Here is a 16,479-nt window from a genome sequence, read left to right as displayed (position 1 = left end):
CATGAAGTAATTAATGAATTCAGTAGTCTTAATTTTAATCCCTGTTCTTCATACATATGCTTTGATAAACCCAAGCAATATCTCAACATATTTGTGACTTCTACATTTTTTCTATAGAACAGGAGAGTGACAGGATTTAGTGTTGGTGTAGAAACCTATCTTTGCTGCATTATGACCATGCATAACAAATACGTATGGATTATATTTATGGCTTTATTTTCTGTTACAAAGGAAAGATAAGCACTGAAAGAACTTAGTGTATTGGAAAATATTATCTCCCTGATTTTGAAACTAGTACATGCAGAGAATTCCATTTTGCTTTTGTGTCAGTTCTAGGCTCCTGTTTTATACAGTTTAAATGTAAGAAGTCATTGGAAAGTTAGAGTTTTCATGTGCTTTCCTTCTAGGTTTAGCTGGTATGTTGGGGCTGGGAATTGTAGCACCTAATGCTGCTTTCACACAAATGGTGACGACATTTGGCCTCTCTGGAATAGTGGGGTACCACACAGTGTGGGGTGTGACTCCTGCTCTGCACTCCCCACTCATGTCTGTGACTAATGCTGTCTCAGGTAAGTGACTGTCACACAGCTCCTTGTTTTCTACTTGAAGTAGGCACAACTTCTTTTACCTGAATTAGTACTGCTGTGCATGTTTGATTTTTCTTTCATAAATAGCAAGGATGCCTGAAACAATGTATTTCTGGGAGTATGATTTTTCAAAAGAAAGGCCAATATGATGCTGTATCCTTTTAATTTTCATAAGTAATTTTTACACTTGACGTATTTGCTTAAAAGTTTGTTTTACTTGGAGTGATGCAGTCTCCTTTTGTAGACCACATCTTTCCTCCCATCTTTTCAAAAGATTGCCCTGAAAACAACTTATCTTTCCTATTTTTTACATTCTTCTATTCATCTCCACAAACTATGTGCTGAGAGAGGGGAAAAAAGAAAATAAATCCTAAAATGCCCATAAAATTCATAGTTCTTATAAGTAAAATTTTATGTATCAGTGTTTGGCTATATGTGGCAGGTCACAAGTGATCTACTTTGGTTATTATAAAAAAAGTTTCCTTTAATAAACAAGTACTTGGCTAACTCTTTGCTTAAGGCACTGTTCTTCAAAACTACATTCATATACTCTTTTTTTTTTTTTTTTTCTTTTGAAACATGTTTGTATTCCTGAAAAAGACCGTGGTAGTCTTCTTTTAAGCATTAATGTGTGAAGTGGGGGTCAAAATTTGAATTGACTGATACTTGTCCAGCAGTTGAAAGGAAACTTCCTATAGGGATAGAGCCTTTTAAGGTTACACAGTAACCTTTTCCAGTAACACTTTTTTCTCTTTTAAATAGGACTGACTGCAGTTGGTGGGCTGGTACTGATGGGAGGCCAATATCTCCCTCAAAACATTTCCCAAAGCCTAGCAGTGCTTTCAGCCTTTATATCTTCAGTCAATATTGCAGGTATGAATGTTGACTTTTCTCCCAATTATAACTTCAAGTACTAGTGTAATTTTAAAATTTCTTCTAGTTCTTTAATTGTATAATTCCAGAAATACTAGTCTGAGATTAGAATCTGAGAGCATTTATCAATAAAAAAGCATTGGCCCTCCAATTTTCACAGTAGTTATTATAGGTATTTTGCATAGCCTGTGGAGTAACCTCTTTTAGGAATTATTTAAATGTTCATTTTCCTTTCATAAAGGAAATGGTGATTATATACAACAACATCGGGTGGTGATTATATACAATATATTTTCCTGTATAACTCAAGAGGGTAGTTGTAGAGGATTTGTACTCGTATTAATTTTCCTACTTGAAATACATACTAGTTCAAATTTGCATAGAACAAAAGTCTGTTTCCTTGAGCTTCAGAGGTCCCAACTTCAATAATAAAAAGACAGTAAAGTGAGCATAAAGTGACTTAGAAATACTGCTTTTGCTAGAGCAGGTGGGTAAAAGAACACACTCATAAACTAAGCCATATGCTACAGTCAGTGTAGAGTATGTAGCCAGAGCAAGTCCTCCTTTTCTTCTGAATTTCTTCCATAGGCTAAAAGAGACAGAAAGATCTAACCCTGATTATACCTTTGTTTCCTGGTAGTTTTCTAGGTTACTAGCTTTATTGGTTGCTAAATTGTGTGGTAATATGGTATTACTAAATATTTCTCTTATAACTTGGAATGTGCTTGATTTCAGATTTTATTTTTTTAAGATTGTTCCTTTACTTTGTTCAGGTGGCTTTTTAGTTACACAGAGAATGCTGGATATGTTCAAACGTCCCACAGACCCTCCTGAGTACAACTACTTGTACCTGCTCCCTGGTGGTGTTTTTGTAGGAGGCTATGCAGCTGCTCTCAGCGGTGGCTATAACATTGAACAAGTAAGAAGATAACTTCATGGCTCTTAGCCCAGTGCTCAGTGTTATGTTTCTTCATGCCTGTTCTGTTAAGGAGTAAATAACAAATAATCCAAGGTCTTTCCATCAGCTGCATGTTCCCATAAGGCCAATCTGAAGCTGATCCACTGTAAGCTTGCAGTTACATAGCTAACATACTTTAAAAGCTCTGTTATTGTTTGGTTTTGTGTTAACATAGCAGGTGCTTTTATTTATTGGACTGTTTTCCTAAACTGCAGTCTAAATAATACAGTAACTACAGAAATCAGTCTTTGTTTTAAATGTTTCTGAAAGTTCAACTTGGCATGACAGTTAAAAAAGGATGGTATCAGTTTTCAGCACAGAGGGATATAGAGGGATTTTATCTATAACACCTTTTATAGTAAACTTTTGTTTACATTTGCTTTAATAGTAAGAAAAATCAATGTATATTGCCTTGTGCATTTGGAAAAAGTGAATCCAAACATACTGTTATGGCAGGGGCTTGTAATCTATTTGTGTTTTGTCAATTATCTGGACATATATAGCTCAGTTCATATAAGTTTGTTTATACTTTTTGCAAACAACAGTTATAGAATGCCACATAATCATTAATGTAGGAAAAGCCCTTTAAGATCAAGTCCAGCTGTCAGCCTTGCACCACCACCATGGTCACCACTAGACCATGTCCTGAAGGACCACATCCACAAGTTTTTTCGAACACTTCCAGGGATGGTGACTCCACCACTTTCCTGGGCAGCCTGTTCCAAAGTTTGGCCATGCTTTCCATGGGAAAAAAAAAAAAGTCCTGATATCTAATATAACCTTCCCCATGAGCAACTTGAGGTCATTTCCTCTTGTCCTCTCACTTGTTACCTGGAAGATGAGAACAATTCCCACCTGGGTACAATCTCATTTTGAGGAATTGTAGAGAGTAACAAAGTCTCCACAGATCTTCCTTTTCTCCAGACTGAACAGCACCAACTCCTTCCTCATCAGACTTCTGCTCCAGATGTTTCACAGCTCTGTTGCCCTTCTCTGGACTTGCTTCAGTGTCTTTATTGGAGTGGGGGTCCAAAACTGGACAGAGGATTCAAGGTGTGGCCCCTCCAGTGCTGACTACAGGGGAATGATCACAGTTTTACTCCTTCTGGCCATACTCTTGCTGGTAGTTCAGAACTATCTGAACTATTTCTTAGTTCAAATTTGCCATAAACAAATTCTGAAACTATCCCTATAATGAACAGGACCATATAGCTTTGAGTTTGTGATAAAAGAAAGGTTGCTTCTGAACTGATGTGGAAAATCGGTTTGGCTCTAGTTAATATTCTTTCTGCAGATAGAAAATTATCATCAAGTGATGGAAAAACTTTATAGATATCACATTTTAATTGGCCAAAAACTCATTCTGTATGACAGTTTCTCAACTTCAATTAAGAATTGTGACTCTAAAACACATTCTGGAGAAATCAGCTATTTTGTGTAACTGTCAGAGATGTTTTTATAGAAATGCAATTTGTCACTACTTCATACTGATGGTTTTTCTTATTTTAAAGGTGATGTATCTGGGCTCAGGACTGTGCTGTGTTGGTGCCCTAGCTGGTTTGTCTACCCAAGGAACAGCTCGTCTTGGAAATGCTTTGGGTATGATTGGTGTTGCAGGAGGTTTGGCCGCAACTCTTGGAAGCCTTAATCCCTCACCTGAATTGTTGGCACAGATGTCAGGTGCAATGGCACTTGGTGGGACCATAGGTATGTGTATGGTGAACTAACAATCTATGTTCCATGCATACCTATATGCAACCTGTATATACATAAAATACTGTATAGCTTGCAGGTGAATTGACTAACTGACATTTGTGGCTTGTGCAAAATTATTTGGCAAATATGTGAACAAAATATCGTAACTTTCAGGGCTTTTATTAATGCTTCCCAGTGTGGTAAGGAATAGGCTGACTGAAAAACGGGACCACATCATCTCTGGTAGGGAAACTTGTGTCCAGAGGTAAATGATCTTGCCCAACTTCATACTTCTGTTCAGTTCCTGACCAAATACTGCTAAATTCTCTCTTTCACACTGTGTCTTTGCCACAGAAAACAATGAATTTCTCAATATTTAGTGAAGCTTCTCAGCACATGATATGCTTTAATCTTTCTATTTTTCATGATGCACAAAATTCACATGTGTAACCTTTGGTTCAATGCCATAGCAATTTCTAGTTGGAACAGACTTGTGTATGTGTAATCATTGCACACTGAACCATCCTGTACTAATTTCTATGTGAACAGGTGGGCTGTCTTTTCTAAGACTTCCCTTCTGTCTTCAACTCTCAATAGGTCTGACAATCGCTAAACGCATCCAGATTACAGATCTGCCTCAGCTAGTGGCTGCTTTCCACAGTTTGGTCGGTTTGGCTGCTGTGCTCACCTGTGTAGCAGAATACATGATTGAATATCCTCACTTTGCCACCGATCCTGCTGCAAACCTCACCAAGATTGTGGCATATCTTGGCACATACATTGGTGGAGTGACATTCAGTGGCTCTCTTGTTGCATATGGAAAACTGCAAGGTGAGACCTTCTATTCATAATTAAATATTTGTTAAAGGGTTTTTCTTCCCCTGGGATTTAGCTCTACTTTTAGACTGCTATGTAATTGGAAAGAAACACTGTATTTTGGACCAGGTAGAAGTTTATAAGTTTAATTTTTACAAGCATGCTTTTTTGTTTCTGTTTAATTTGTGTACAGCTTTAGTTATGAAAGGTTGTCTTCAGTGCTGTAGCATATTATTACTATTCATCTTGTCTAGAAATAAATGTTGCTTTGGTGTTAAGACACTACCTGATACTTTTTCTTGAATTCATTTTATTGAACTTTTATGATCACAACTTTGTATTTCTGAGCAGATATTTTGATTGAAACTCTCATGTTGCTGGATTCAGTGAGCATTAATAATACTTCTAGGATTTTTTGCTTTACACTGTAATCTTCATTAAGGTAGGCAACCTGCAATATTGAGGCTGCCTCACTTTAAACCATTCAGTTCACTGTCTATTTTACCTACTGGGCAGACTCCAGGCTCCATGCCTCTTGGTATTTTAGCAAATATGCTTTCTAAGTTAAATGCTCACTAATTCCTGATTCTTATGCATGTGAAGGTTTCTTTATTGCATTTATTTTTGGTTTTGTAAGCACAGAGCTTTTGAGAGGCTGAGGTAATACTTGTACAAAGAATTTCAGGCTGAGAGCTTCCTATTACTAATCCTGTTGTTAACTTTGCAATAGTTCCTTTGGGAAACATCTGTTTGCTTTCTTCAGTGTTTGTGAGACCAGCCATTGGAGGAGGAAATATGACAAAGATGAAAATCTGTCTTCTCTAATAATCTTTTGAAGGATTTGTCAGTAGTATGTATTTCTGATGTATCTCTGCTAAGTAGTTATTAATTTATTTCTCAGTTATTTTTTTTCTCTCCATTTTACCCCCTCAGTGATTTGTGCGCATGTCCCTGGTGAACTTCACTGCCTGTTTCAGCCTGCTTTCCTATTTTTGTTTACTTTTTTCTCCCTTGCATTTTCATATTGTCATGGTATGAAATATGAAGCTTGTCTGTACTAGTGAACTACTGATCCTATGGTATGGAAAAGGGTAGCAAGTCACACACTTTGACTCCCCTGGCCGACACCATCAGTTCATTTTTTTCCCTTGAATTCAACTTTTCTCAAATTTTTATAAGAAAATTAAAATGAATGAAATGAAATTAAATTAAAATGAATTTTAAAAGAACTTTCTTCCCTTAAATTTAAATGAGACACTGTTATATCTGATGTAAGTTATTACTGGTAAACTTGCATTGTTTCAACTCTTTGTCATGTGGTTTGAAAAAAAAAAAAACTCTAGTATGAAATAAATGTGACTGTCTTTTTGAACTGAATCACACAAATATTGAACTGCCTTTTCCCCTCAAGTTTCTGCAGATGTGGGAAGCTGTGGGAGTTCCGTGTGACTGAGGGTAGTTGTGAAATTAATGCATTTGAAAGCAGGAGTGTTTTGTACTTGGTGTTATCTGTGTAGTCATATTTTTTTAAGCACACTGTTTTTGAGAGACTGAGATAATCCTAGTTCCAGCTAAAAGCTTCTTTCTACTGTGCGTCATATTCAACATACAAAGATCTAGAGACAATGTGGAAGGACTTTGTTAAAGGAAAAATAAAAAGGCTTTTCAAAAGGAAAAAAAAATTCTAACTATTCTGGAGCACTTCAGTGAAATTAGGAAGTAGATAGAGTTTAAAGAAGAGTATTTGAGAATCTAGAGGAAGTTTGAATGTCTTGCAATTCTGAGTCAGCTTCAACTAACTTGTTTTATCTTCTACCCCTCCCTTTTTTTCTTTTTTTAATTTTTCTTTTGCTGAGTTATTCAGTCTTCTCTGAAGGCAAGCAACAGGTTTCCTTGAATGTTCATGTCTGAAAATGTTTGATTGCAGGTATCCTGAATTCTGCCCCCCTGCTCTTGCCTGGTCGACATGCATTGAATGCAGGATTGCTGGTTGCCAGCATTGGTGGGATGGTTCCCTACATGATTGATCCTTCTTACACCACGGGAATTACTTGCCTGGGTTCTGTGTCAGCACTCTCAGCCATAATGGTAAGCTGAGGAATTGTGGAAAGTGAAACAAGTTACACAAGGAGTTTATTCTCCAGTTTTGCAAGTTTCCTCTTTACACATTATATTTACCATCCTGAGTCACAGTGGGCATGGTGCCTGCCTATGTGGTAACTTGCAGTAACAAGTAGCAATTGACTTTTCTAGATCTAACTGTAAACCAGAACTGTTCCAGAGAACTGGAATGCATTTTTATACTTTTGCAGCTATTGATTAATAAAGTTTTTTTATATGACAGAATGATACTTGAGAAGACTTTTTGGAAAGTTAATCCCTAAAATACCTAAAGGAGCTCTGAATTTACAGATTATTATGATTTAAGATGACTTCCATTTGTAACTAATGCCATTCATTTACACCAATGTATGCCAGTGTTGCAAAATTTACCTTGAATATTGCCATTCTGTAAACTGAGTTTTAAAAAGACCGTTCAATATGAATGCCTTAATGGTATGAACAGTTCCATGGAGTTGGTAGGATAATTTTGCAAGTAAAAAAGTGTGACTAAGCAGAGCATCAGTATGGTGGGGTACCTTTCTGTCCTCTTTGAAAAGGCAGATTTGGTAGGTCCAATCCTCAGCCTGAATACCTACACTGACAATACTTGAATAGGCTCTAAGTAACTTGATAGTTGCTTAGAAAAGTTGTGGATTCCCCATTCCTGGAAGTGTCCAAGACCAGGCTGGATGGGACCCTGAGCAACATTATTTAGTGGGTAATATCCCTGCCCAAGGCAGGTCAGTTGGAACTGGCTGATCTTTGAGGTCCTTTCCAACACAAACCATTCAATGATTCTATATTTATTTTTCAGTGCTGCAGGCTGAGTGTCTTTTCTGGGTGTTCTCCTGAGTCATTGCTGACGTGAAGTATTTTTTTCCTTCTCCAGGGTGTCACTTTAACAGCAGCTATTGGAGGTGCTGACATGCCTGTAGTTATTACTGTCCTGAACAGTTACTCTGGATGGGCTTTGTGTGCCGAGGGCTTTCTCCTGAGCAACAACTTGCTGACCATTGTTGGTGCACTCATCGGCTCCTCTGGGGCCATCCTCTCTTACATCATGTGTGTGGTAAGAAGTCAACAGAAACTCTGCTTGTTTGCTGAGTAATGAAAAAACTTTTTTAACCATGTTTTTTAGGAAGATAAGCCATTGGATCTCAAAGTGTTAAATGTTTATAGACTAGAAAATTCTTGATTGAAACTGTTGGACTAGATGTCATTTTTCTTTGATTGGGTGAGAAACATATCTCAAAACTGAGAAAAGCACTTGCATTGATTTAAGCATTAAGGATTTGAATCTGGGCTCAAAGAAGTATGATTACTTGTGGTCAGCTATTTCTTTTTCAGTCATAACAGCTTCTGAAATGTGGTTAAATTTAAGCTAGATTTAATATGTAGCAGGAGATACTTCAAGAAATGTGTTTGTTGGTTAGCCAGTGATTTACAGTTTGGTTTTTGGAGTGCAGAAACGTGTGCCCTTTTCTTCAGAGCAGCTAATTTGGAGTACCACGGGGTGGCAGCAGGCCTGCACGAGTTCAGTGCTGATGCGCCTATGTGTCATCAAGCTTGAGCTTCATCTCGGTGTGAGAGTTGTATTGTGTTATTAGTAATGACCTCCTTTTCTCTGGAACATTTGTATAGAAGTCTTGTATTCAAAGATGAAGAGGTAATGGTTTAAAGAAAACTGTTTGCAGTGCAACAGCTGCCAGCTTTCTCATTCCTGTTGTGTAATCCTGCTTCATTTCTGCCCTTGTGCTCTTGTGTGATCGGTGCCGCTGTTCTCCTGTCTGTTTTCCTCTGGTCAGCTCTGGCAATCATCTTTTACTTCAACTCCACTGATAAATAGTATTGTTACCATGTTAGGAATATTCAGTATCGTTCTTTTTCATCATTCTTGAGGAAGAATTTCAAAAAAGCTTAAAAAGGTATTCTTGTGCAACTACGTGAAAGTGAGTTCAAATGAGCAATTCTGGGAATGACTTGCAAAGAATATTGTTCTTTCTTGAACATTTTCTGTCTCCTTATCAAAAGGAAATCAAATTATGTAGCTCAAATATTCAGTTGTGTACATTCAGGAATTTAGTCCATATCAGAGGAAAATAGTGCTTATGGATAACACAGGTATGAAAACTCTGTTCTTTAAGGATCAAATTCTTGTAAACCTTAGGGAAAATGTGAACTGTTTGGTATGTATTTACCAGTAATCTATCTATACCTTCATTTTTCTTTTACTGTCTCTTTCCTTTCTTAATATTGCTCACATCTCTTAGTACTCATAAGAGAGTTTTGAAATACAGAGTTGGTTGGAGGAACCTAGGTAAATAGGAAGACTGGGGGAGTAGTTAGCAAAATATTTAGGCAGTGACAGAGTGGCTTTCCTCAATGTTTCTCTGATTACAGGAAGTTTAGTTTTTGAGGTAGCGTCTAGAAATCTTGTGCTGCTTTATATAAGCTTAGACAACTGAAGTTTATCAACTAGTAAAATAAAAATGATTTTGTATGATTTCTGCACTGTAAGCAGAATAACATGCTCTTAGTCCCGAATTTTTCTTTTCTGCTTTACTTTCTTTAATGGAAATCATTACTTTTAAAAGCAAAGTTATAATCAGGGGATTCAGTATCATTGTCTTGAAGCTGCATTTCCGGAGAAGGAAATGCTCAAGAGTTTCAATAAATTCTGCTCTTGGTGTTTCAACCTGTGCTAATGAAGCAAAAGTTTCCCCTTCCCATTTTTTGTCTGTTTTTGTTTGTTTGTTTGTTTTTGTTGGCTACTTTTTAGTATGATTTCTGTCAAAACTAGTATATTTATTAATACTTACCTAGCACAGGTAAAGAAGTATTTGTGGCAAAATCTTAATAGTTAAGCCTTATTTTTACAACATTTTTCAAATAATTTTTGTGATAAAATTGTAGCTTAGTTATCCAAAGGCAGTCCAGCTAATCTCTTAAAGCTTCATTTGGTAAATGAGTTAAGGACAGAGGATTTAACTTCAAAAAGCAAAGGCCTGTACTGTTTGCTTATCCTGTGAATTGTGACTCTCTTAAGACATCAACGCAATACATCTTCTTCAGATGTGTTAGTCTTAAAAATTGTATGCTGGCCATTCCTGTGGACTAGCTGTGAAATTTCTGTGGGCACAGTGGAAGCACTTGCAGTTTTCAGGATTCAGGTATTTGATTTTCCCTGGACTGTAAGCTCATGTAACCATTGTTGTTACTTGTCTACTCACAGCACAAAGGACTTTTTGCCACTTGCTGGATTATCAGTGAGTGATGAAACCTGCACTTTATACCTCTATATTTGTGGTCTGTGGGGGTTAAAAAGGTGGAAGAGGCTGCAGAAGAGTTGTCACTCTATCCCAGCTATGTTGGTTAACGATTGCTTGATAAGGTCTTGGCTCTTCTGTGCCTTCCACATTTTCTCTTGGAAGTTCTTGGCTTTTTCCAGTGGAGCCGGGCAAGGGTGCTTCGATCTCATGCTATCTTTTAGCTGATTCTCAGATTTCTAATAATATTTTATCTTCTTTTTTTCCCCTTTGACTTGGTCTAACTGTTGTCTTTTGGTTTAGATATGCTTTGCTTCCTGTAAGCTTGGCATGTGCAACATCTGCAGAGAGTTTTCTTTTGTCTGGGCTGTCTTACCTGACACAACTGCTGTAATATTGAGATAGATGCCAAAGGCATTGTGTTCCTAGGGCATGCGAACTACTGTGTGCTGTAGACAGTAAAAGATGTCAATTTCGCTATGTTTGTTTGCATCCCTTACAGTATCTGAAACAGTAATGATTTACCAGGAAAAACAGATGTTCTAACATCATTGTTCTGCTTAGTTGCTAGATAATAAATTTCAAAGAATGGCACATCTTCTGCGGCTGTAGCAAAAAACCTGTGGAACTGCATGATTTGAAATGTCAGTAGAGAATGGACATCTGGAAGCACAATTTTGTGCTTCCTCCTACTTATATTTGCGTCTCTCCAGATCCATTCCTAAATTTTGTTGTGCTTTCTCAGCTAATACAGAAGATGTATGACTCATGTGTGTAATTAAAGAAGCATTTTATCCTCTTCCTTTGCTGCTTATAAAGTTTTTTCTCCCCTGCAGTTACAAGTTTTGCCTATTTCCAGTTATTGACAGATATTGCTTTGGGACCACAGTCACAAGTAGACGTGCCAAAGAAAGCATTTAGCCAATGACTTTTCCTGGCTATGTGTCTAATGGAGCCAGATTTTCAGGGTGTGTTCTCCTCTTAAACATTCTAGTTAAAATCTCTTGTTTTCCTTTGGTGGGCTGCCAGTAAGTCAATGGCCCCCTTCAGTTCTTTACAATGTGGCTGGTTTTGTGTGGCTGATTAGCTGCTTTTGTGTTTTCCTTTCTTGTTGCTGTAGCAGTTTTGCTTCAGTACTACCTGTAAGAGCTTTGTGGATTCCATGCTGTCTGTATTCCATGGAGCAGTGCTGTGCTTTCATGTTGAATTGGTTAAAAACTATGGAAAGTATCTTGCAAAAATGTGTGTATGTGTATACAAATGTAAAAAAAAAATTAGAAACTCTGTCATCAAACATGCATTCTATCATATTCTTCCCTTTTAAGAACAAAAAGAGACCAATATTTGCTATTTGCATAGTTCTGTTCTTTGTTTTGGAGAAATATTGGCGCTCTCCCACTGCATGTGTAACATAATGTGTTCGAAGCTGATTTTTGGTGATGGCTGTGGTAAACTGTTTTAAAGAGCCTGTTTTAAAAGTCTTTGGATTATAAGAAGGCAAAACCACCTTATAAAGACTATTGTCAAGAAAATACATATTATTTATAAATATTTAATATTTATAAATATTTAATATTTTCAGAAATATTTTCCAGAATTTTTCTTTGTGGACTCTCACCTTTATTTTTTGATTTCATCTTTATATAATCAAAACTATCCTGTCTTTTAGGCTATGAACCGTTCCCTTGCAAATGTGATTCTTGGGGGCTATGGCACTGCATCAACAGCTGGTGGGAAACCCATGGAAATTACTGGAACTCACACAGAAATCAATGTGGACAATGCAGTTGAAATGATAAAAGAAGCCAATAGTATTATTATTACTCCAGGTAAGATTCTCTTGACTTATACAGCAAGATGTTCAGAGGATGTAATTTAAAAAAAAATACCCCAACCAAACAAAAACACAAAACAAACCAAAAAAAGGTAGCAGCAAAGAGGTAGCAGCATGGCAGCAGCTTATCAAATGTTGACTAGGTCCATATGATTTGTTTTTGTTCCCTGGTCAGATATCGTTGCCCTGTGCAGAGATGCGTGCCACTTCATTTTTCTTTGTGCATGTGTCTTCAAAGTTTGTCATTTTTATTTGCATTTTAAATTCTTCAGAACAAAGATTATCTTTTGTAAATTAGGCTTACACCACAACAGCAGTACACAAAATTAACTGAATTTCCAAGCACAACTATAGTACCAGTGGTACCAGTTGTACCAACAGGTCTGTTAAATCCTGAAAGACAGGATTTTGTTTACACTTCTCATGTACTTGCTCAATTCTACAGTGGTTTATTAAAAAGAAAGGCCAAAAACCCCCGTCCAAAATTTAGTTAATATAAATACTGTAATTAAAGTAAAAAAACCCAACCTGAAAACCAAAACCTGAATTGTCTGAAATGATTATGTTGGCTGTTCATGTCATTTAGTAGTACGTTCCCTGAAAGGAAAACTCAGGTAGGGGACAGTTCAAGACTTCTCCTTCAACTGAAAGGCATCACTATCAGGTTAAACTCATTTTAGCACTGGAGTGTGAAGAATGCTAAAATACGAAGTTATCTTTCATTTTGCTTCAACTTTAAAGAGACCATCAGTGAGGTAGGGTTCTAATTTGGGAAGCTACCTTTGTTTCTAAGGAAGCTTGCCATCATCTTCAAGGAGTTGGCTCTTTCTCCTGTGGTCAGACCTTGAGGACATTAATAATATATGCTTGTTATTTTTCTCCTGGGTATAGTCGCTCTGATGAATTAGCTCAGAGAGACTGAAAAGATTATTTGCTGCTAAAAGCCATATCCAGCTACTAGATTTGCATTATGCAGATTGAAATTCTGTTGAAGATAATGGTTGTGAAGTAACCTGACAGTTGCCCTTTTATCAGTTTTTCAAAATATCTGCCTGGAAATCCTTTTCTGGTAGAGAAAGGAATGTGTCTTTTTGTAAAGGCGAAATAAGTGCTTTTGTTGTTTGACTGGTCAAATCACTGCACTATAAGTGGTCAGGAGATCAAAAAAGAGATTAATTAGAGTGGTTAGGCTGGCAATGTATGAGAATCTGATGTGTGTTTTTTAAATTTCTTTCTTTTGTTTTTAATTATGAGAGCATCTCTTTGTGTGGAAGGTGCACTTATTGTCTGCAACTAGTCTTTCTGCACTAAAACAGGAAAATAGGTTAAAATTTTGAAATTCTTTCAGGTTATGGTTTGTGTGCAGCAAAAGCTCAGTACCCAATAGCTGATCTGGTAAAGATGTTGAGAGAACAAAGGAAAAATGTCAGGTAAGTGCTTTCCTTGATGAAAAGTATTACAGGTGGTTTGGTTTTTTCATTCCATTAAAGCCCCAAAAAGTCTCAGTTTTGGTTTAACCTTTTTTTTTTCAGTATTGACAGAGGCACAGAATAGCAAAGTTAAAGATGTCTCTGGAGATTGTGTAGTTCATCCAGCCCCCTTACTCAGACCAGAATCAACTGGAGAAGCTGTCTAGAATCTTGTCCAATTGGATTTTGAATATCTTGTCTCTAGAGATGGAGACTGACAGCCTCTTTTGAGTAGTTTCTTATGATGTTCAGTCCTTATCCTTAGGGTAAAACTGTTTTTTTCTGTGTTGGAATTCAGCTGTTGCCTCTTGCCCATTCCCTGGATACCCCTAAGAAGAATCTGGCTCTTTTTTGTTGCCCTCCATCTATATTTATACACATCGATTCCCATAAGATTCCCTTGATCCTTCTCTTCTGCAGGCAGAAGAATCCCAGTTTTCAGCCTCTCCTCTTATGGCAGATACTCCAAACCATTAAGCAACTTACACCTACACTTATGGGGTTCCTGTAAGATTTTGCTGTTGCAGGCAAGGGTGCTATTAGAGTTCTTTGAGCAGCTCATGAAATGATTATGGGAGTGCATGTCTCTAGTCTCATGAATTTATTCTGCTGGAGTGCTGCTCCAAAAAACAGAGATAATTCTTTGGTTTCCAGTATTGGCCTCAAGTCCTTTCCTCCTTCAGTTTTTCTGTAGACCTTATAGAATCTGAAAGTACTGGAAAGCAAACATTATGTCTTTCTTGCTGATTGTTTGAAATTTTGCTTGTTTTCTAATTATGATAACTTAATATTTAAAAATCAATCGAGGCTCAGTTTTCACTTCAAACAAGGTATTTTGGCAGATGCTGGTTAGCCAGACTCATTCTCTGATTTCCATATGTTTATTTCAATTAGATGGTGACTTCCCTTTGGAATCAGTCCTGTAGTAATTAGGGCTTTTTGGTTTTGTTTTTCTTCTTCCAATACTTTTCCAACCTGATTAAAAAGTTGCATGTAAGCTTTTGCAGCATATTACAGCATTGTGTTGGATAACAGTAGAGTTTTAGGGTTTAGCAGCAATAATTTGTTAGCATTTAACAAGGATTTTGCAATTTTACATATAAAATTGCTTTATGGATGGATTTGTTTTTTGCATACATGAGAAATGAGGATGTGTGGTAGTGCATTTGCTTCCTGGAGCAGTCTTGACACCTTTTTTCTCCATGTTTAACAGCAGCTCTGTGTATGTTCAGATCACATTTGAGGACACCTTAGTTGTGCAACAAAAAAACCCTTTCATGGCTAATGCGATGACAGTCTTGTATACTTCTGTCTTTCCTTTCAGTGCTTCTGTGGGGTGTTAGCTCTTTTTTGACCAACCTTGGTGAAATAAAAAAAAAAAAGATTGTTTTTGCCTTTTATGTTGGCTTTGCAGGGGAGAAAAGTGAAAGAGTCCTTGAAATAAATGTCTTATAATTGAAATGAATCAATTTCAGGAAGGGATCGCTGCAGTGGTTACCTAGTATTTTAATGAAATAAATCTGTATTTACAGTTTGTGGTAATTCAGGCCTTTCATCACTTTGCTGAGCTCCCATGGTGTTCATTGAGTGCAGCTGTTGTCCTCTGGTTTCAGTAGGCCTGGAGTGCCTCAGGACCCTAATGCACTCACCATCCAGATGTAGTGACACTCTCACACACGCTGTGGAGGGCTGCCAGCATGGACACAGGATTGCATCAGTCTGTAATGCCCATCGTGTGCCAAGAAAGATTGCGACTGTCATATGGTCTGGTTTTTTGTTTCATGGCTCACCGCTCATCCAGGGAAGCTGTTGTTTTAATTTGCTTTGCCTATAGCCATAACATTCTCATTGAAGACCACAGATTATATAACATGATGCGTAACCTTTGACTAGGATTTAAATTTAGAAATACAGGAGAGATTTTGGAAACTTTAGACTGTTTTAGTTACTCAGTTGCATAGCTAACATCATTGCTCACTTGAGATGGTCTTGCAGCAGATCACATCTTTAATGCATTAGTAAAGTCACAGAGAAAGCTGGATATTACTGAGCCTTGAGTATAGCTTTCCCTTGTCATGGATGGATAAACACCAAAATTTTTTATAAGCTAAATCCCATAGCCCCCTGAATGCATTGGCCTTGGAGAGGAAATGGCTGTTCTACAACTGGTGTTGTATTTCTGCAAAGTTAGAAGTAAGTAAATTGTTGAAAGTTCCTGCCTTACTAAAGTTCATCAGCCACATGTTATGTTGTTTGTAGAACCCTGGTCATGAAATTCTGATTTTTTTTCTATATAATAAAACTATATTCTGTAGTAATTTTGTATATAGAAACATAATTACAGTCTAAAACTGTATGTTCTCGTATTTGCAAGGGTATTGATGCTCTCCATATTCACATCCACTTAACTGTCTTAGTTTTTACCACAGTATGACTTTCTTGAGACATTTTCTATCAGTGTGTTTTGTTCTCCTGAATAGTAAGATGTTCTTGATAAGAAAAATGGACCTTGGTATAGGAGGATTCTTAAAATTATGCTTCGTGTAGACTTTCTAAATAATTACATAGTTAATAAGTTGATTTTCTGGGAATTCATATCTGAGAGACATGCACATTGCCTCTTTAACAGCCTTTCAAAATAGTTGCTGGGAAGTTAGTGTTCTGGTTTGGGTTTTTTTAAACTTTTTTAAAGGTAGATATCTTGAAGGACTTGGATTTCTGTCTTTTGATGCTGGAGAATGTAATTACTTTTGAACACATGAAAACAAGAGTTTTCTACATTTTTGAAAATACTGTAGTATTGATTTAGTGTTGTGCCTGTGGTTTTAAGTTTTTTTTATTGATACCTTAGCGGTTGAACTCTAATCAAATGTTTTTA

General features: G+C 36.9%; 1 protein-coding gene across 1 annotated transcript in view; it reads left to right on the top strand.

Annotated features, from left to right (window-relative positions):
* The window catches only part of NNT (nicotinamide nucleotide transhydrogenase), a 42,487-nt gene that overhangs the window by 16,464 nt on the left and 9,544 nt on the right, over nt 1-16,479 (top strand). The window contains exons 11-19 of the mRNA XM_054004355.1: nt 408-569; nt 1,350-1,460; nt 2,234-2,379; nt 3,930-4,125; nt 4,711-4,944; nt 6,857-7,017; nt 7,922-8,101; nt 11,968-12,127; nt 13,481-13,562. Coding sequence (XP_053860330.1) covers nt 408-569; nt 1,350-1,460; nt 2,234-2,379; nt 3,930-4,125; nt 4,711-4,944; nt 6,857-7,017; nt 7,922-8,101; nt 11,968-12,127; nt 13,481-13,562 — 1,432 coding nt within the window. The remainder of the gene's footprint in view (nt 1-407; nt 570-1,349; nt 1,461-2,233; nt 2,380-3,929; nt 4,126-4,710; nt 4,945-6,856; nt 7,018-7,921; nt 8,102-11,967; nt 12,128-13,480; nt 13,563-16,479) is intronic.

Source organism: Vidua macroura, chromosome Z (assembly GCF_024509145.1).
Source record: "Vidua macroura isolate BioBank_ID:100142 chromosome Z, ASM2450914v1, whole genome shotgun sequence".
NCBI classification, from domain to species: Eukaryota; Metazoa; Chordata; class Aves; order Passeriformes; family Viduidae; genus Vidua; species Vidua macroura.
Note: the sequence above shows the minus strand (reverse complement) of the source record. Positions and strands in the feature narration are given on the sequence as shown.